Raw genomic sequence first — 21,018 nt, forward strand, 5'->3', positions numbered from 1 at the left:
AATACATTGGCTAGAAGACCATTTTAAAAATACAAAGAACACAGATATTAGGTGTGTGACATTGGAGCCGGTTTCACCACTAAAAAATAAATAAATGTGAATAATCCATTTTTTGCCAGCCTGAGCGCTTTTTCTTTTCTTAGAGGAGCTGAAACCTGATGAGATGTGATGACAAAGACGAAGGGCTCCATCTGCTGGGGAAAATGAGACCAGCGGTTACTTGCTGCACTTATATACTACCTGTACAAACAAGATATATGATAAGTTTAGTACTCCGATAGAGGAGCTGATTCAATTTATTCACTGAAATAAAAGTAAAAAACAGACGCATTTATTTATTTATTTATTTATTTGATTGTTTATTGGTTTGTTTGTTTGTTTGTTTATTTATTTGTTTATTTTACTGCCAAATTGAAATACAACGTTTTTTTATAATGTCGCGCACTCACGCTCACTCAAATGAGTCCACAGTTGTCTCCCTTATTCCGTTGTTCGTATTATGACGGGAAGATTTCTGACTGCAGTTTCCGCATGATCAAAACAAAACAACATAAAAACACTATATTAACTAAGGTTATCAATTGGAGAAGACGTCGAGGTACCCGTGTGACGTCACCAACGAGTGCATGTTGCGTATCTTTTTACATACGCAAATTCGTCACGTTCACTCGAAAATGTTTTGTAAACATAACCGTCATCAGTTGCGCTGCTCCAATCAACTTTAGACTGAAGTGTGTCCATGCATTCTGCATAATATACATCCATACATACGAAAAACCAGAAAGATGGACACGGAGGAGCCTGATTCAGTGGTGAGTTTGTTTAATTTTTCCCCTAATGACAATGTTAATTGTTTGATCATTTGCTTGCAAATATCATGTTAATCTAGCCCACTGTGGCATACATGTTACTTTTGCAGACAACATTGGAACACTTTCAGATAATATCAGTAAACTGTCGTGCAAGTATGGACTGTGGAGAGATTAAATAATCGTGACATTTTTACTGTAGCGTCTCTTATCAGTAGTGCAAGCCAAAGGTTTTGTCATCTAATAAAATGAGCAGGTCCATACTGTTAGGGAAAATAAAGTACACCTATGTCATGACATTTGCTGAAATTATGACAATGTAACTGTACATCCATGTCAATAAGCAACCGACATCTCACAATCAAATTATGGTGCAACGATGGAGGAAAGTGCAACAACAGCGACTCCATTTACCAATGTACGTATTCACCTCAATCGTCGATATTCAGTCATATCTGTAGCAATCCTTGCAGACTTTCACTCAAATTGCAGGCCAATTGGCTTCCTACAAAGTGCCACCGCCATGGCTGTGTCCCAAGCAGTGGAGGCTTACAAACACAACAAAGAGAAGGGGAGACTTGTGCGCACCCCATCACCAGAGCCTCAATTCCCTCCAAGTGTAAGCTGTAGCTCCCGACAGTAATTGTCACAAAACATACATAAAAAGAAATGAAATATAACATGTTGTAATTCAACATTTGCATTACAGATGCAAAGTGAAGCTCGGAAGCACAGAGTGAGTTTACTTTTTGAAAGCAATTTCCAGTTGTGTGTTCATTTGAAAAAGCTGAGCCACCTATTTCCTTGTGTGCAGATGAATTGCATATTCTTGAAGCAGTGTGTAGAAAGCCGCCCAGTCATTCCAATCCCTCAGGAGTGGTTGGACTCCATGGATGGTCGACTCCCTCCTCAACTAAAAGACAGCCCTCAGAAAAACAAACTCTTGCACCAGCTCCTCACGGAAGTCAGCGACAACTTCTACGATGTTATTATCAAACACACAGGTATTGAAAATTAGCAGTGTGCGTGTGTGTGCGCACCTGCACTTTCTGACAACACGGCATGTCTTCGTTTAAGTGGACACGTTCCTGAAGGATCCAGAATGTGAAAAACCTCCTCCAGAAAAGCAGACATCTCTCCCACTTGAGTGAGTGTTTTATGGCGACATATGATTTCTATGGAGTTTGTTTGCAAAACAATTTTCTGTTTTGTAGCATTCTCGAATATTCCCAATCACGGCGCAAGAGCTATGTCACCAACCGGAACCTGATGAAAGTGAATTTGCACATTCTACATCCCGTAATGCAAGTTATTTTGGAAATTGGATATGCGACCTTTTCTTCAATGACCTTGGTGAATCTCACCGGGTATAGGTATGCAAAGGGCCCCAATGCAAAGAACGTCAAAGAAGCAATTGGCCGTGCTGTTGAGCAAAGCTGCGCGTCTTTGTTCTTCAGGGCTTTGGGACCTGTGGCTAGCAAGGAGTTGCATCAAGAGCTGGCTGTCAAATGTGAGACAGCAGAGGAACAAATCATGAAAAACTGGTTCCCGAAAGTCATCAATTTATTAACAAGTTCAAAAACACTGGGCTCAGTTAAAGAAGATGTGATGGAGGCCTTCTTTGATTGCGCGTGCACCCTCATCTCCAATCAGGTGGAGTCCTGCCGTCATACATAATCCAACATTTGCTTGTCTTTTTCTTTGACTTCTACTTTCCACAGATTGGTTCATTGACAGGGTCTGCACGCTTTCTCAAATTTCTTTTTGTCCTTTCCCATTTCCCAGCTGAAATCGCTTATTCAGAGAAGCGTGGAGGCCTTCGTGTACCCATTTCATCCAGACAACTACAACTTCTTACCCATTTTTCATATGTCCCTGACATTTAATGAGGAGAAAATGGGAATATACCCCACCTTGCAGGAACTTGAAGACGATATTTTTGAAATTCGTAATGCCATTACAAACACACTGCAGGTGAGCTCACTCGGAATCGCTCTTTTTGTGCCAAGTCCACCCGTCCTAATCTGCATATTGAAATGTATTTACATCGCTCCACAGAAAGTGCAGACGGTTCAGTCGTGGCTGGCAGAATCCGCATCTGCGTTTGTGGATGCCAAGGCCCCTGATCACACACTCGCTTGGGCTCAATTTACTGTCAGCACAACTGTGCGCAAGAATCTAGAAGGACCTGACCAATACTTTCAGAATTATGGTGATGGAAACATAATCCTAAATCATTTCATCATCCACCCAGTCATTTTATATCTCGCGTTTCTAACGTGCATTTATCTCGTAGTGGACAACTATGACTGGTTAGTCAATGGAACCGCTCAGACACGAGTTGAGACTTTTGTGGAAGAAACTCACTCGTTTGCTGAATATATTGAGGTGAGGATTCACAAATTGAAAACTCCTTCCACTCCTTCCTGATGAATGTCGGTCCATGATCTAACTTGTGCTTCACAGCAAGTGGAAGAGTTCCGTGTCTTGTCAAGGAAGCTTGGCAACCTTCCTCCAAAGGTGCACTTTCCAATGGTCCAATTGTATTGTGAGGATCTCAACCAGGGACTGTCCCAAAAAGCCAAAATATGTGCTGAAATATTCATCAACAACATGAAAGCTAAACACACTCAGCAAAATATACAGTGGGTCTCATTCTTGTTGAATTGTGTCCCTACACTCTGCTCCTTAACTGCATGAAATTATTTTTTTTCTGCTGAAAGGATCATCTCCGATTTTGAAAGCATCCGAGAAACTGCTTTGGATGTACCAGAGACTACAGATGACATGGCAAAGATGATTGCATACATTGAAACAACTAAGAAAACAGGCATTGCGCTTCTTCATGAAAAAATAAAGGTCCAATTTACAGATGTACCTATTTGTTGTTGTTACATAATTATTTTTACGTCTACAAAAGCGGCATGATTCATTCATTTAGAGTTCTGAATGCTTTTGCTGGTTTGATTCATCAGAAAGCCTACAGCAGACTGAGCTACCTTCTCGACGTCCACATATTTGAACCAGAAGATCTTGAACTAAATTCAACTGTCTTTATGTGGCCATTGAAAATCTTAGAAGTGTTTGAACTCAGCGATGAGGTAATGCTCTTGTCTGATCTGTATTAACATTTGTATGTTTTAAGTTTTCTTTTCAAATATGATAATGGGATGGATATGTGTTTTTAGGTTTTCCAGGAGGCAAAAGCGAAAGGGGAGCAGGAAATGTTTGCTAAACGAGAAAGGGTCAAGGTTCATCTGGCCAAGTTGCAACGAAGGGTTGACGAGTTCCCTCACTGCTCTGAGCTTGATATGATGCAGCAGGTACTGTGAAGCGTTTGTGAGAACCATTCTACTAGATTTAAACCCTTTTATTTGTATTTTCTACAGTATATGGTAGATGTCAAGACAGTTCAGACCCTTCTCCAGGAGGCCGAGGAGTCAATTGAAGACATACACAAAGATGAAACCTTTCATGAGGCTGACCAGTCGTCTTACCCAGAAGTTGAGCTCATCCGACAGAATATCGAGCCATATCAGAAATTGTTTTCGTTTATACTGAGGTGGCAGCGCACAGAGAGCAGGTTTGAAATTCTTTTTATGATTTTGTTTTTTTGTTCTGTCATCACAACAATCCCATTGAAGCCTTCTAATATCCTCTCTGTGAACAGTTGGATGGATGGTTCTTTCCTGGAACTCGATGGGGAAGGAATGGAAATAAAAGTGGATGAGTTCTTCAGGGAGATCTTCAAGACACTTAAGTATTTTCAGCAAAAAAAGAGCAAGAGTGAACAGGCTACTAAGAAGATAAGTACCGGAACAACCAGACGACGCCGTGGTGAAGAAGAAGCCAAAGCGGAGAGTCCTACAATCGTCTTGTGCTCTACTGTACTAGAGCAGGTCAAAGAATTCAAGGTAGGCTACTTTAACTCTGAAAAGTGATGCAGTGAGATTCCGTGGTCATTTTTGATAACTCTGAACTATTGTGTTTCATATTGATAGGGACATACGCCTTTACTGATTGTCCTGTGTAATCCGGGCATCAGAGATCGCCACTGGAAGCTGATGTCAGAAATCGTTGCGTATGATCTCACTCCTGACGCTGGTACAACACTACGCAAAGTTCTCAAACAAGACCTACATCCTTACATTGATGAGTTTGAGTCAATCAGTGCTGCTGCAAGTAAAGTAAGTGTGACTGCAGTCTTATATTTCAGAGAGAAAACGTAAGAGGTGAACTAATATATCCTCCTTTTGGCATGTTACAGGAGTTTTCCATGGAGAAAGCCATGAAAAACATGCGTACTGTCTGGGATGATATTTCTCTCCATCATCAACCTTACAGAGACACTGGCGTGTCCATCCTGACTGCTTTGGATGACATTCAGGCATTGCTAGATGATCAAATTGTGAAAACTCAGACAATGAAGAACTCACCTTTTATAAAGCCCCTTGAAAAAGAGATAATGGTTAGTTTCAGGTTAACATTAGTATGATGAGTAAATTATTTATTTGTCTCATGGCATTATAGTGAAGGTCTTTTACCAAAGATCTTGCTCTCTGTTTGGTGATTAGGTTTGGGAGGGGCGTCTCCTTCGTATCCAGGAAACCATAGATGAGTGGCTCAAGGTGCAGGCACAATGGCTCTACCTTGAGCCCATATTCTGTTCTGCCGACATCATGCAGCAGATTCCGGAAGAAGGGCGACTCTTCCAAATCGTTGACAAAAACTGGAAGGAGGTCATGAGGCACTGTGTCAAGGATTCAAAGGTAGCTGAAGACACGTGTTATCCTGTCAATAGATTACAGTGATTATTAAATTGTCTTCTACCAGATTCTGGAGGCAACCTCAATGCCTGGCCTACTAGAGAAACTAATAGAGTCCAACGCCCATTTGGACACCATCATGAAGGGACTGAATGACTATTTGGAAAAAAAGCGTCTCTTTTTCCCAAGGTGTCCAATGAGATATTGTTTTTCCTCAATTCTACATCACTGCCAAATGTTAATAATTGTTCCATTGCCGCTTATCACCCAGATTCTTCTTTTTGTCCAATGATGAAATGCTGGAAATTCTTTCTGAGACCAAAGATCCACTGCGTGTGCAGCCCCATCTGAGGAAGTGCTTTGAGGGTATTGCCAAGCTAGACTTCCTCCCAAATCTCGATATCCAGGTAAGTGCACTCGCTGCATAGCAACAATACATTTGGTTGCTCAGATGCTGACTGTTTTTCTTTTTAACTTAGGCCATGTACAGCAGTGAAGGGGAGCGTGTTGCTCTTATTCAACTCATATCGACAGCTGAGGCCCAAGGAGCAGTGGAGAAGTGGTTGATACAGGTTGAAGACTTAATGATTCGCAGTGTCAGAGATGTAGTGGATCGCTCAAGAACGGTGAGTAAGCGGAACTGAAATAGCTCATCTTTCAATTTATTATTGGTGATTAGTAATCCTGCAAGTATTACCTGAAATGATTGTTTTGACAGGCCTATGCTGAAACCACACGGAACCAGTGGGTAAAGGAGTGGCCTGGGCAGGTGGTGATATGTACCTCACAAATGTTCTGGACCTTGGAGGTGCATGAAGCCATCAGGGGAGGGGTTGAAGTAAGATTTAGTCTGAAGAATACTGAAGATTAATAAAGGGAACAGTGTGTCCCGCAACTGTCTTTACACAGCCCTTTTCACCTTATGTGACACTTCATTCTACTGAAAAACTAAACTCTAATTAAATGTATAACTTTGATGGCCTCAACAGGGTGTAAAAAATTACTACCAGGCACTCCAGAAACAGCTGGCCGACATTGTGGGGCTGGTGAGAGGGAAACTACCCAAGCAAACGCGGATTACTTTGGGAGCTCTGGTGACCATTGATGTCCATGCCAGGGATGTAGTTATGGAGCTAATTGAGCATGGTACCTCATGGCACAAAGACTACATTCATTTTGCTGTTATTCTGTTTATTTGAAATATTGTATTTACTCTATTTGTATTTTATAGGTGTTTCAAGTGAAAATGATTTTAAATGGCTAGCCCAGCTACGTTACTACTGGAGCAACGACAATGTTCGAGTTCGCATTATAAATTGTGATGTAAAGTATGCGTATGAGTACCTGGGGAACTCTTTTCGTCTAGTCATCACCCCACTGACTGACAGATGCTACAGAACTCTGGTACAAATAGTACAGTGGTTAGGCATGGGTATCAGTATTCATTTTTTTCAATTTCAGTATGAAATAATTTATTTTGTAGATTGGCGCATTTTACCTCCATTTGGGTGGGGCACCTGAGGGTCCAGCTGGAACTGGAAAGACAGAAACCACCAAGGATCTGGCGAAAGCGTTAGCTGTGCAATGTGTGGTCTTCAACTGTTCCGATGGACTGGATTATCTTGCTATGGGCAAGGTAACATTAAACAATAAAGGTCTGCTCTGATTGTGATTTCTGGTTCTAACAAAGTTCTTTGTATTCTGCTGCATTTTTTTCAGTTTTTCAAAGGATTGGCTTCTTCTGGAGCTTGGGCTTGCTTTGACGAATTCAACCGTATCGAGCTTGAGGTCTTGTCTGTCGTGGCCCAGCAAGTCCTCTGCATCCAGCGCGCTATTGAGCTGGATTTGGAGTACTTTGACTTTGAAGGAACCATGCTTAAACTCAACCCCAACTGTTTTGTGTCCATCACAATGAATCCCGGTTACGCCGGGCGCTCCGAACTCCCGGACAACCTCAAGGTCTTATAAGTTAATCATTTATTGGCTCTTTTATCACAAACCTTTTATCTGAAAATGTGCATTTGGAGTTAGTAGCATCTAAAATTAATCAACATTATTTGATCATAACTCAAGTTTTTTTATTTAGCTCAACCCTTTTATCTTCCTCAGGTGTTGTTTCGAACAGTGACCATGATGGTCCCCAACTATGCTCTGATAGCAGAGATCTCCCTCTATTCATATGGATTCCTCAATGCCAAGCCTCTGTCAATCAAGATTGCGATGACTTACAGGCTCTGTTCAGAGCAGCTCTCCTCTCAGTTCCATTACGATTATGGCATGAGAGCTGTCAAAGCTGTACTTGTGGCTGCAGGAAACCTCAAGCTCAAGTATCCCGATGAGAATGAGGACATACTGGTACTCGTGATGAGCTTAATATTTACCCAAACTCCTTTTGCTCTGTTTATTGATCACTGTTTCCTGTTCATTTCTAGCTTCTGAGGTCTATTAAAGATGTTAACGAGCCCAAGTTTCTTTCCCATGATATTCCACTGTTCAATGGCATCACTAGCGATTTGTTCCCTGGCATCACCCTTCCGGAGGCTGACTATGAGGTAAGATGTGCCAGTGTCATGTGTGCAAGCAGATTTATGCTGAATAGTGCAGTATATACAGTATGTGTTGTGTATTACATGCAATCATGTCTTCGCCAGTTATTTCTGGAGGCTGCAATCGAGTGCTGTGAAAAGCACAATGTGCAGTCAACACAGATCTTCGTAGAAAAGATGATCCAGACATATGAGATGATGATAGTCCGGCATGGGTATGGTGTTTTGAAAATTCCAGGTCACCTCATTTGGATGTGTTATATTTCATGTTCTAGGCTATAAAGTACAGTATTTCCCACAGCTTGGATCAACAAGGCATTGCAAGTTACAACTTTTATGCTTCAGGTTCATGCTCGTGGGCGAGTCATTTTCCGGAAAGACCAAAGTGCTCCATGTTCTAGCAGACACACTAATTCTGATGAATGAAAAAGGGTACGGAGAGGAAGAAAAGGTAATTTTCAGGACGTTGAACCCAAAGGCAATCACCATGGGACAGCTCTTTGGACAGTTTGATCTTGTTTCTCATGAGGTTCGGACCTTTTTTCTATATTTTTAAAGCTCAATAATCTTATTCCTCTTGTATTGTATCTTTTATTTTCCTTTGTTTTATTAGTGGACAGATGGTATTGTGGCTAACACATTTCGTGAATATGCATCGGCTGAAACCCCAGACCGTAAATGGGTAGTATTTGATGGTCCCATAGATACATTGTGGATTGAAAGTATGAACACTGTGCTGGATGACAACAAAAAGGTACAGTATTTGTTATACACATAAAATAGAAATGTCGTATGGACACCAGTCAATCCGAGTGTGCAGGATCTGTTGAAAAAGTAGTCTCACACAGCATAAGCCACATGTACAGCTGATATGACGCAACAGCACTACACTGTCTTCAGACTTTTGGGTTCATCATAGTTTGTTACTACCATCTCTATTGTTTGTTTTCACACCACAGCTATGTCTGATGAGTGGAGAAATTATCCAGATGTCCAATCAGATGAGTCTAATTTTTGAAGCAATGGATCTCTCACAGGCCTCTGTAAGTTTGGAGTTACTCAATAATTTGAAAATAAGTTTCAAATAATGTTGCCACAACTTGAACTATTGGATGAGCTTTGGCACTCAATTCCAAGTCTGATGTAATGATGGCAAGCTTTGAAAAATTATTATATTTCCCATGGCAGCCTGCCACAGTCAGTCGATGTGGTATGATCTACATGGAACCTTCCCAATTGGGCTGGGAGCCTTTAGTGCTCTCCTGGCTGAACACACTTCCTGAAGTTCTGATGAGTCCTGGAAATAACAATCTGCTGCTAGAACTCTTTCACTGGCTTCTGCCACCTTCCTTCAGGATGGTGCTTAAACACTGCAGAGTAAGTATTACAACAACCTGGAGTCATCGAGATGCAAAGACAAAGGTCAAAGAAGTTTTCACCAATTCAGAATAAACACAAATGTTGTCATTACTTTCTTGTTGACAGGAAGTTGTGCCCACAACCAACTGGAACAATTCTGTGTCCTTATGTAGACTGTTTGAGATGCTGCTACTTGAACCACTAGAGACGGAGACAAATGATAAAACGATTCAAACCTGGATCTTGGTACAAATATTTATAATTTGTCACAATAGTATTTAAAAATCTTTAAATAAACTGCCCTAAATATCATATTTTCTCTACATGCATTTTATTTTACTTTTGTTCAATAATTTTCTCTTTTGGTATTGCAGGCAGCCTTTTCCTTCTCCCTGGTGTGGTCTGTGGGTGGCAGTTGTGATTCAAAAAGCAGAGAGATATTTAGTGAGTTCCTTCGGGATATAATGGCTGGGAAGTTGGCAGATCATCCAGTTCCTGATATTATTGGCAAATGGGAGTGCCCAGTGGATGAGAAAGGCCTTGTGTATGACTATTTCTACGAGGTACTGCTGAATAACATTAAGCAGAACCCTTTGTCTTTTACTTTTGAATCTCTCTTCTGCAGTCAAATCTATAAAGTAATATCTTGTTCAGTTTAAAGGAAGAGGCAAATGGGTTCACTGGAATGATACCATCAAAAGCGTCACCCTCGGAGACAAAACCACCAAAGTGCAGGACATCATTGTTCCGACCATTGACTCAGTCCGTTACACTTTCCTAATGGACATTTGCATCACCAATGGAATGTATGTTATCTGGTCACGGACATTTGAATGGTATGACTTTGTGTGAACGACTTTCTCTGCTCAGGCCTCTGCTCTTGGCTGGCCCTACTGGCACTGGAAAGTCAGTGTATGTCATGGAGAAGTTGATGAACGGTCTAGACAAAGACCTCTTTTTACCCCTCGCAATCAATTTTTCAGCCCGCACCACTGCCAACCAAACACAGGTAAATTGGAACCACTCTGACGAAAATGAATGTTTTTACAACTTGGATTGTTTACTCTTGGTCTTTTCCAGAACATTATCATGGCCAAATTAGATAAGAGAAGGAAAGGTGTGTTTGGCCCTCCTATGGGAAAGAAATATCTCATATTCGTAGATGATGTGAATATGCCAGCGCTGGAACAGTTTGGAGCTCAGCCGCCTGTGGAGCTTCTTCGACAGTTTTTGGATCACAAAAAGTGGTGCGAGCCGTTGGCACTAAACAAAGGACATTGAATGTAAGAGGATAAAAAACACTTTTGGAACATTCCATTATTTTTTGACAGGTATGACCTGAAGGATACTTCTGGCATCAAATTAGTCGACATTCAGATCCTTACAGCCATGGGTCCTCCTGGTGGCGGCAGGAATGCTGTGACATCTCGCTTCCTGCGCCACTTCAACATTTTTAGCATCAATTCTTTCAGCGATGAGACCATGGTTCGCATCTTCTCCACTATGGTTGCGTTCTATCTAAAGAACAATGAATTTCCACCGGAATATTTCACTGTTGGCAGCCAAACGGTGACTGCAACCATGGAAGTGAGTCCTCAGAATCGGACCAACACATTCACATTCCTATCAGCAAAGTCTTATCTTTCCCATACTTGAGTTTCCCAAATGTCTTTCCAAAGGTCTACAAGCAAGCCATGGAGAACTTACTCCCGACACCAGCTAAGTCTCATTACACTTTTAATCTGCGGGACTTCTCACGTGTTATACAAGGGTGCCTGCTTGTGAAGAGCAAGTCTCTGGAGAACAAGCGCACTATGATCCGACTGTTTGTCCACGAGGTCTTTCGCGTCTTTTATGACCGTCTGGTGGATGACAAGGATCGAGCTTGGTTCTATCAGCTGATGACCAAAATCCTCAAAGATCACTTCAATGAAGGCTTCAACCTGGTGTTTGATCACCTCAAACAAGGCAGGCTCGTACGTTGGCTTGCTTTTATTTTTTTTCTGTTCTCATTGTGACTACTGCCCGATGACAGCTGGGATCGGCTCCAGCACGCCTGCGATCCCCGTGGGGACAAGTGGTACAGATAATGGATGGATGGATGGATATTAATTTGTGACGCATGGGATAAGAATTTGGGATGCTTTTAAAAATGAAACGTAAGATTGTCTGTCATTTTGATTTGGTATGTTCTTATTTGTTAGTTGGTCGAGCAAGACCTGCAAAATCTACTGTTTGGCGACTACATGAACCCTGACCTCGAGCCGGAGGAACGCTTATATGCTGAGGTGCCCTCAGTAGAAAGCTATGCTGAGGTAGTGGAGGCATGTATGGTTGAATACAACCAGATGAACAAAAGCCGCATGTATCTCGTCATCTTTCGGTAAATCACAATGACATTACTCGCTTGTAAAATCCAAGAATATTGTTTTAAAACAGATTATTTCAGTTTGGTTTTTAATGTTAGTTTCTCTAAAAGGAGCTGTGTCATGCTATTTTAAGCTTTCCACAAGCAAATATATGCATATATAGTATGATTAGATATTACCTTTAGCACAATCTGACATTATGACATCACAATGTGAGGACCCGGTCATTTTCTTGGATCGGGCGGGGCTGGTACTCAGAAAAGAGGAATGGGCAAGAATGCTTCAAGAAGAGTGAATAGAAAAAAAAACACTCTGGTGGTCATCTTGGTTAGGAATTTGCATTTTAACTGAAGGCTCCAAAAAGTAAATTTAGCATGATATGGCTCTTTTAAGACAAACTTTGCTTTTAATGCACCCCTAATACCATTAACACAAAAATCTCAATGAATATTTAAGAAATTGTGTCTAATCTAGCTATGTCTTGGAGCACCTGTCCCGTATAAGCCGTGTGTTGAAGCAACCAGGAGGACATGCTCTCCTCGTAGGAGTGGGAGGCAGTGGGCGCCAGTCCATCACTCGTTTGGCCACGTTCATCGCCCAGATGAGCCTTTTCCAGCCTGAGATCTCAAAGAGCTATGGCATGGTTGAGTGGAGAGAGGACCTCAAGGTCAGTGTTGTGCTTGTTATCTCCATGCATCATAAGTGTTATGACATCCGTTGTCTGAGTGTGATGTCAACACTAACCTTTAACATGACATTACAGAAGCTGCTCAGGGATGCAGGGGTGAAAGGTCAAAGAATCGTTTTTTTGCTCACTGATTCTCAGATCAAAGATGAGGCTTTTCTTGAAGATGTTAACAGTGTCCTGAACACAGGAGAGGTTCCCAACATGTTTCCTATGGATGAGAAACAGGAAATCATTGAGGTATGACATTAAATTCTACTTGCACAGTTCACTTGCAAAGTACTCTTACAATTAAGTCCTGAACACGAGCCTTCACTGTTGGCATTGAGGCCTGCAGTTCTTTGCATGTTGTTCTGGATTTTTTGTGACCTTCAGGAGGTGTCAGCACTACAGTAGTAGAATAAATATAGTCAGCTGGGTCAGCTGGGATAGGCCCCTGCACTCCGGCAACACTGAATAGGATAAGCACTGTTCAAAATGGATGGATGGTTTGGGTTGTCGTGGTCCAAAAAATTCTAAAACTGCACTTATATTTACTTAGGACATCTTTATAGAATAATCAGATTGATTGAATTATGATTATGATACGATGTCAAACATTTAAGTGTGATATATATATATATATATATATACTATATATATATGCACATACAAAAATATGCGTTTAATGGAAGGGTCAAATACTTTTTCACTGCACTGTATGTATTAATGTCTGTTATGAAGTGCTTTTTGCCCATACGTACGTATGTCCATTGTGCCTAATATCCTAATCAGACCATCACAATTCCAAGTTTAATACCATCCACACTGCACAACATATGAACAATCTCTTTCTCTACCCATTTCCAGACAGTACGTCCCATTGCCCAAGCGAAGAATAAGAGTGTGGAGTTGAGCGCTTTAACTCTTTTCAACTACTTTGTGGCACGCTGCAAGCAAAACCTGCACATTGTTGTGGCTTTTAGTCCTATTGGTGAAGCCTTTCGCAATCGTCTGCGCCAGTTTCCATCTCTTATTAACTGTTGCACCATTAACTGGTTTCAGGTAAGAAATATACAGAATCAATTTATGGAGTTGTGGATATATGGAGTTGCATACTTGTGTTAAAAAGCATTTTTATCTGGACCTGACAGCCATGGCCGGAGGAGGCCCTTGAGCGGGTAGCCAACTCTTTTCTGCAGCCGCTGGAGATGAAAGAAAGGGAGAGAAAGGAGGTCGTACCCATATGCAAAACATTTCACACCTCTGCAAGCCAACTTTCAGCGAGGTGTGACTCACTAAACCAAACTAAAAGTAAGAGTACTTGTGTTTTACACTTATGTTTTCTTTGCAGATTCCTCACTGAGCTAGGGCGCCATAATTATGTGACACCCACATCCTATTTGGAGCTCATGGCAGCTTTCAGTCAGCTCCTGACGAAGAAGAGAGATGCTGTCATGAAGGCAAAGAGAAGATACACTAATGGTCTGGAAAAACTAGCCTTTGCTGAATCTCAGGTATATAGTGTGTTCAAGTTGGATTAGATTGTTTTTCTCCATTTCAAATATGGAATGCTTTCAAACTTGTTTTACTGGAGATTTTACTGGAGACTTTTTTTATTCCAAAATATCAAGTAAAATTATGTAAATTAACTGAATTGTGTCGCTGCAATTCAGTGTGACTTGTTCAAAGCTATAAATTGTCAGGAATAGAAAGATGACAAAAGAGTGACTTGTTTAGTTTTATGCCTGATGGGTGAGGGCAAGACTGAATTTGTCTACAAACTGATATATGTCCCCTTTAACACAATGTCACTTAAGGTTGGTGAGATGAAACTGGAGCTGGTAGAGTTGCAGCCCAAACTGGAATTGGCACAGATAGAAAATGAAAAAATGATGAAGGTAGCAACAACTCAAAATTGCAAGTTTTACGTGGAAAAATGTACAAAATTGCATAGTCTACCGTGATTACCTCTAGGTGATTGCAGTGGAGTCTGTGGAAGTGGAAGCTACAAGTAAACTTGTGGGTATTGAAGAGGAGGCCACGGCTATTCAAGCTGCTGAGGCTCAAGCTCTGAAAGATGAATGTGATAGTGAATTGGCTGAGGCCATTCCTGCCCTGGAGGAAGCAACCTCAGCTTTGAACACCTTAAAGGTGACAAAACTCCTCACTAAGCTAACATTAGCCTTGCACGTCACCTTTTAAGATTGTATGGCTGATCTTCAGTTCCCTTCTTGTTTGCAGCCTGCTGACATTACAGTTGTCAAATCCATGAAAAATCCTCCCGGTGGAGTAAAGCTGGTGATGTCAGCTGTGTGTGTAATGAAAGGATTGGCTCCAGATAGGGTGGCAGATCCTGCTGGATCCGGAAAAAAGGTTTAACATTTTAAAAGATTGCCAATATTTAAAAAATATAAACAGCATTTGCTTGGAAACATGACATTTGTTTTACCTTTTCTTAATTTCCAAGATTTTGGACTACTGGGGTCCAAGTAAGAAACTCTTAGGCGACATGAACTTTTTAAAGGAGCTGAAAGAATACGACAAAGACAATATTCCTGTGAGTGACTGTACGGTAAATTGTGATTCTCAATGCATTAACAAGAAAAACACTTCAATATATCTCTCCCCTTTCTTTTGTACAGGAGGAATCCATGAAAATTATCCGCGCGACCTACATGACTAATCCTGACTTCAGCCCTCCTAAGGTGGCAAAAGCATCCTCAGCAGCAGAGGGCCTTTGCAAGTGGATCAAAGCAATGGAGTCCTATGACAGGGTGGTGAAGGTGGGGCTTGGCTTCTTTTGCTCTTAAAAAGTAAATGCACTTTTGCGTCTTTGGATACTTACCTCTGTGCTTTTAGATTGTGGCTCCCAAAAAGGCCAAGCAAGCAGAGGCTCAGGCCACTCTGGCTTCTGCCATGGCCACACTATCAGAGAAGAGAGCCCAACTCAAGGAGGTTATGGACCGTTTAGCTGACCTGCAGAGAATATCTGCGGAGAAGACTGAGGAGAAGGCCAAGCTAGAAGCCCAGAGGGATTTGTGTCAACAGAAGCTGGAGAGAGCTGAGAAACTCATTGGTGGTCTGGGTGGGGAGAAAACAAGGTATAACGCTTCTTTTTAGGAGAAGAATTTCAAAGATGAAAATATGCCACTAAGGAAACGTGTTTTTCCTCAGATGGTCCAAGGCTGCTGAAGATCTGCAGAGCATATATGACAACCTAACCGGGGATGTTCTTATCTCTGCTGGTGTCATGGCCTACCTGGGCGCTTTCACCGCCAGCTTCAGACAGGACTGCATCAGTCAATGGATCAAATTGTGTCAAGTAAGTCTTCTAATTATTCTATTGACAAAGTCTTTTACTTTCATTTCTAACATGCACGTATGTTGTCATTATGTATTTTCTATAGACTAAGAACATTCCATCATCAGATGACTTCTCTCTGAGTAAGACCCTGGGAGATCCCATTCAGATTAGGGCGTGGAATATCGCCGGTCTTCCCACGGACTCTTTCTCGATTGATAACGGTGTCATAACGAGTAACTCACGTCGATGGTGAGAAGCGTTATGCAAACTATGGTCATGCAATGGTTGCACAGCATTGATATGCTTGAGTCAATTACAAAGCCAGTCAGAAGGAAGAGCAGGACTGTCCTCATGTGTCCCTGCGCTTTCAGGCCTCTGATGATTGACCCTCAGGGTCAAGCCAACAAGTGGGTGAAGAATTCGGAGAAAGACAACAACTTGCAGATTATCAAATTAACGGATGATGACTACATGAGAACTTTGGAAAACTGTCTTCAGTTTGGAAGCCCCTTACTACTTGAAAATGTAGGAGAGGAGTTGGACCCTTCCCTGGAACCTCTTCTCCTCAAACAAACCTTCAAACAAAGTGAAACAAAATGGTCCTCGGATGCAAAAGGGCCACCTGACATTGAAAATAATGTAAAAACCATCATTGCTGTCATTCTTAATCCACTCAGGTGGTGTGGAATGTATCAAACTGGGGGAAACCGTGGTTGAGTACTCCCCGGAATTCCGCTTCTACATCACCACAAAGCTGAGGAACCCTCATTATCTACCAGAACTTGCCACCAAGGTGTCTTTGCTCAATTTCATGATCACCCCAGAGGGCTTAGAGGACCAACTGCTCGGGATTGTGGTTGCCAAGGAAAGGTACGACAAATTCTATTGAACCTCCACTCAAATCCTTTGGTCTCTTTGTTAAAGGCTGCCTTCTTCTTCATTTGCTTTGCAGGCCAGAGCTTGAAGAGGAGAGAAATGCACTCATCTTACAGTCTGCTGCAAATAACAGACAACTAAAGGAAACTGAGGACAGGATCCTTGAGACGCTATCGTCCTCAGAAGGAAATATTTTGGAGGATGAGAGTGCCATTCAGGTGCTCGACTCTGCAAAGATCATGTCCAATGAGATTACAAAGAAGCAGAAGGCAAGTACCGTGTTCAACATAAGCGGTCTGTGTTGATGCAACGGATTTCTTTGACTCCAAAGTCTCCATGAATTCTCCAGATTGCAGAGGAGACGGAGATCATGATAGCCGAGTCCCGAGAGTGTTACAGATCTATTGCCAAGCACTCGTCTGTCCTGTTCTTCACCATTGCTGACCTGACCAACATAGACCCAATGTATCAGTACTCTCTCACCTGGTTTGTCAACCTCTATATAAACTCCATCCAAGACAGGTGAGGAAAGCACACGGCGTTCTTCGTTTCATAGTATCATGTGATGATATTGACAGCATATTTTTAGATGCTATTTCTAGGTTTTGAAAATCCTCTCCTGTTTTTAATTCAGCAAAAAGTCCAAGATCTTGGAAAAGAGGGTCATGTACCTGGTCGATCACTTCACCTACACCTTGTTCTGCAATGTCTGTCGGTCTCTCTTTGAGAAGGATAAACTTCTCTTCTCCTTCATCCTCTGCTGCAACCTACTTCTGTGAGTGTCACAAACCATTTAGGGATAACAAGTAACTCGTTCAGATCATTCTGCCTTCTGTAAATAAAACAAATACTGGCATTCCCATCAGGGCAAAGGGTAAGATTGAGTACCCCGACCTGCTCTTCTTGATGACGGGAGGTGTGGGCCTGCAGAACACCCTTGCTAATCCTGATCCTAGCTGGCTGCAAGAGAAGAGCTGGGATGAGATTTGTCGAGCCAACGAGCTTCCTGGCTTAAAAGGAATCAAGTGAGAACATTTACCAACGTTCTATGAATTGTTCTGAATAATACCGAACCTTTTAAAAACGATGGCACTTTAATTGTGTTCATTCGACAGAGATATATTTATTGCAAGCCCAGAACTTTTCAAGCCTGTTTTTGAAAGCAAAGATCCTAGTGGTGTTCCTTTGCCCTCACCCTGGGATGAAAAACTCAATGAACTGCAGAAGATGATCATCGTCCGTTGTCTCAGGCCTGACAAGATTGTGCCAGCTGTGCACAGATATGTGATAAGTAAGATTGGGAAGAATTTTGTTCAGCCGCCTCCCTTTGACCTGAGCAAGAGCTACAATGACTCCAACGCCACCATCCCGCTGGTGTTTGTGCTTTCCCCTGGTGCCGATCCCATGGCTAGTAGGTTCTGCAGTTTACTTCTGAAACTTCATGCAGCGCTGACACTCAAAGATGATGACATATTAACGCTCCACAGGCTTACTGAAGTTTGCTGGTGACAAGGACATGGGCGGGGCCAATTTCCAGTCCATTTCTCTGGGGCAAGGCCAAGGACCCATTGCTTTCAAAATGATCTGTACAGCCATGCAGAATGGGACGTGGGTGTGTTTGCAAAACTGTCATCTGGCTGTGTCCTGGATGTCCACCCTGGAGAAGATCTGCGAGGACTTCAGTCCCGCAACATGCCACGAAGACTTCCGACTTTGGCTCACGAGCTACCCTTCGCCCAAGGTAAAGTGAAACGCGATGTTCACCAAGCTGTGGAGCAGTCTGGTTTTATCTAGTTTGTGCTTTGAAGCTGCCTCCTCTCTGAATTCAGTTTCCAGTGACCCTTCTGCAGAACGGGGTTAAAATGACAAACGAGCCGCCAACAGGACTACGATTAAACATACTGCAGTCGTACATGTCAGATCCTGTTTGTGACCAAAACTTCTTCAATAATTGCCCAAATAAAGAACTGGTGAGTTCGGGGCTGCCGATTGAATGATTTGGCCACAGTCTAGTATCAATACGTTTATTTCTTACACCGTTTTAACTGTAATGGCTTTTAGGTCTGGGAAAAGCTCCTGTATGGCCTGTGCTTCTTCCATGCACTCGTTCAGGAAAGAAGGAAGTTTGGCCCACTCGGCTGGAATATTCCGTATGGCTTCAATGAGACTGACCTTCACATAAGCATCAGACAGCTCCAGGTAGTCACTCCCACTCACAGAATTGCTCCCGTCGCATTCCCCGTAAGGCATGTCCTCTGTCTTCTTCTATAGTTGTTTATCAATCAGTACGATGAAGTGCCTTTTGAGGCCGTTACTTACCTGACCGGAGAGTGCAACTATGGAGGCCGCGTCACCGACAACTGGGATCGGCGCCTCCTGAACACCATGTTGGCTGACTTCTACAACAGGGATGTTGTGGATAAGCCTTCATTTCCTTTCTCACCTAGCGGTGACTATGTTACACCCCCCAAATCTTCCTACGATGACTACCTTCAATTTATCAAGGTAAAGCGTAACGTCACAGTCATGAGATGGTTTAAGAGACTTCCAAAAGCCTAACAATAAGTTTGTGGCCTACCAGGAGCTTCCACTCACCCTATACCCAGAAATTTTTGGGATGCATGAAAATGTGGACATTTCAAAGGATCTACAGCAGACCAAGCTGCTGTTTGATTCGCTGCTTCTCACCCAGGGAGGAGGCTCAAAGGGGGGAGGTAGCTCTGGGAGTGACAATGCACTGTATGACATAGCCAGTGACATCCTCAGTAAGGTATGATGAATATATCAATTTGGTGGGTGTGATAATGGTTAACTTTGGAAAATTATAATAGATTGTATTTAATCTCATCAGATTCCAAATAACTTTGACCTCGAAGTATCTCTTATGAAGTACCCGGTGATCTACAATGAGAGCATGAACACTGTGCTTGTCCAAGAAATGGAGCGCTACAACACGTATGGACAAACACTTTGTACGCAATTTGATGTCATGTAAAAAAAGCTCTTTCTTTTTCTCAGGCTTTGTAGTACCATCCGTGTTAGTCTTCAGAACCTGCTGAAGGCCCTCAAGGGTTTAGTGGTGATGGATGCAGAGCTGGAGGGAATTGCAAATAGTCTGGCGGTGGGCAAGGTTCCAGAGCAATGGGCCAAACGCTCGTACCCGAGCCTCAAGCCCCTGGGCAGCTACATTAATGACTTTCTAGCAAGGCTCAAGTTTTTGCAGGTGATTGACAATTGGCTGGACATGAGGATGCCTTGTTCACTTTTGTATTCACATGAATCCTATGTGCCCGCAGCTTTGGTTCGACAATGGCAAGCCCAGTGTGTTTTGGCTGTCGGGATTCTTCTTCACCCAGGCTTTCCTAACGGGAGCTACGCAGAACTACGCCAGGAAATACAATATTCCAATTGACCTGTTGGGCTTTGATTTTGAGGTCAACATTCTTTTTTTTCTTCGACACGTCACATCTTAATTGCTCATAACCGACTTCTCTGAGCAATTCCATGGGTAATGGTGTGATTTCATCCTTCAGGTTCTAGCAGTTGATCAGTCAGACACACCTCCAGAAGATGGTGTCTACACTAATGGGTTGTTTCTTGATGGAGCTCGATGGGACAAAGAAAGGTAGACGGGACCACACAAGGGTCTTTTACCATCATGATAATTATTTGAAGAGCAGGACAAATATTTGAGAAGCAGTCTAAAAAGTACAATTGTGTTGTTTCTATCATCAGTGGGATTTTAGCAGAGCAGTACCCCAAAATCCTATTTGACACAGTGCCCATTATCTGGATCAAACCAAGTGAGTATACGTTTAGATGTGTTTAATACACTGCCCTAATAATCACCAATATTTTTTTAACAATTGTTACTTCATCTGTATGTTTTTATAATTTCTTTGCCTATTTTTCTTATCTGCAGCAAAAAACATCCCGGAGGAATCTGACGGTCGCTACCTTTCTCCTCTCTACAAGACCAGCGAGAGGAGGGGCACTCTCTCTACAACGGGACACTCCACCAATTTTGTCGTTCCAATGTTATTGCCAACCGCCAAGCGCCCTCAGCACTGGATCAAGCGTGGCGTGGCACTACTCTGTCAGCTTGATGACTGAGAACTTCACAGACCAATTCGGATTATTTGTTTCAATGAAAAGGACAAGATATAATATGTGCATGTGATTTACCGTAATTTTCGGACTATAAGTCGCGGTTTTTTTCATAGTTTGGGTGGGGGGGCGACTTATACTCAGGAGCGACTTATATACATATATATGTTTTTTTTCACTTTTTTGGGCATTTTATGGCTGGTGCGACTTATACT

General features: G+C 42.2%; 1 protein-coding gene across 1 annotated transcript; it reads left to right on the forward strand.

Moving 5' to 3' along the window:
- Positions 1-1,307: 1,307 nt before the first annotated feature.
- LOC119117927 (dynein heavy chain 12, axonemal-like) lies at positions 1,308-20,874 on the forward strand. Its single transcript, XM_037244577.1, has 72 exons — positions 1,308-1,428; positions 1,519-1,545; positions 1,624-1,813; positions 1,887-1,956; positions 2,024-2,182; positions 2,267-2,462; positions 2,595-2,783; positions 2,868-3,021; positions 3,106-3,197; positions 3,276-3,454; positions 3,533-3,668; positions 3,785-3,910; positions 3,998-4,132; positions 4,199-4,392; positions 4,480-4,723; positions 4,811-4,996; positions 5,077-5,277; positions 5,384-5,578; positions 5,643-5,764; positions 5,847-5,982; positions 6,055-6,201; positions 6,294-6,413; positions 6,565-6,721; positions 6,807-6,979; positions 7,059-7,211; positions 7,295-7,534; positions 7,685-7,930; positions 8,008-8,127; positions 8,227-8,336; positions 8,467-8,650; positions 8,735-8,875; positions 9,081-9,164; positions 9,310-9,498; positions 9,607-9,726; positions 9,855-10,043; positions 10,135-10,286; positions 10,351-10,489; positions 10,561-10,727; positions 10,812-11,067; positions 11,160-11,456; positions 11,685-11,863; positions 12,324-12,516; positions 12,613-12,774; positions 13,384-13,578; positions 13,668-13,801; positions 13,868-14,030; positions 14,334-14,414; positions 14,491-14,667; positions 14,758-14,889; positions 14,984-15,073; positions 15,159-15,299; positions 15,376-15,617; positions 15,691-15,838; positions 15,924-16,069; positions 16,192-16,406; positions 16,498-16,690; positions 16,773-16,965; positions 17,046-17,218; positions 17,331-17,471; positions 17,563-17,721; positions 17,812-18,107; positions 18,184-18,437; positions 18,526-18,666; positions 18,758-18,895; positions 18,968-19,201; positions 19,278-19,466; positions 19,548-19,651; positions 19,715-19,919; positions 19,993-20,130; positions 20,230-20,321; positions 20,432-20,499; positions 20,619-20,874. The coding sequence occupies exons 1-72, from the start codon at positions 1,333-1,335 to the stop codon at positions 20,807-20,809; spliced, it is 11,718 nt and encodes a 3,905-aa protein (XP_037100472.1). The 5' UTR covers positions 1,308-1,332; the 3' UTR covers positions 20,810-20,874.
- Positions 20,875-21,018: the final 144 nt, after the last annotated feature.

This window comes from Syngnathus acus, chromosome 2, assembly GCF_901709675.1.
Source record: "Syngnathus acus chromosome 2, fSynAcu1.2, whole genome shotgun sequence".
Taxonomy (NCBI): domain Eukaryota; kingdom Metazoa; phylum Chordata; class Actinopteri; order Syngnathiformes; family Syngnathidae; genus Syngnathus; species Syngnathus acus.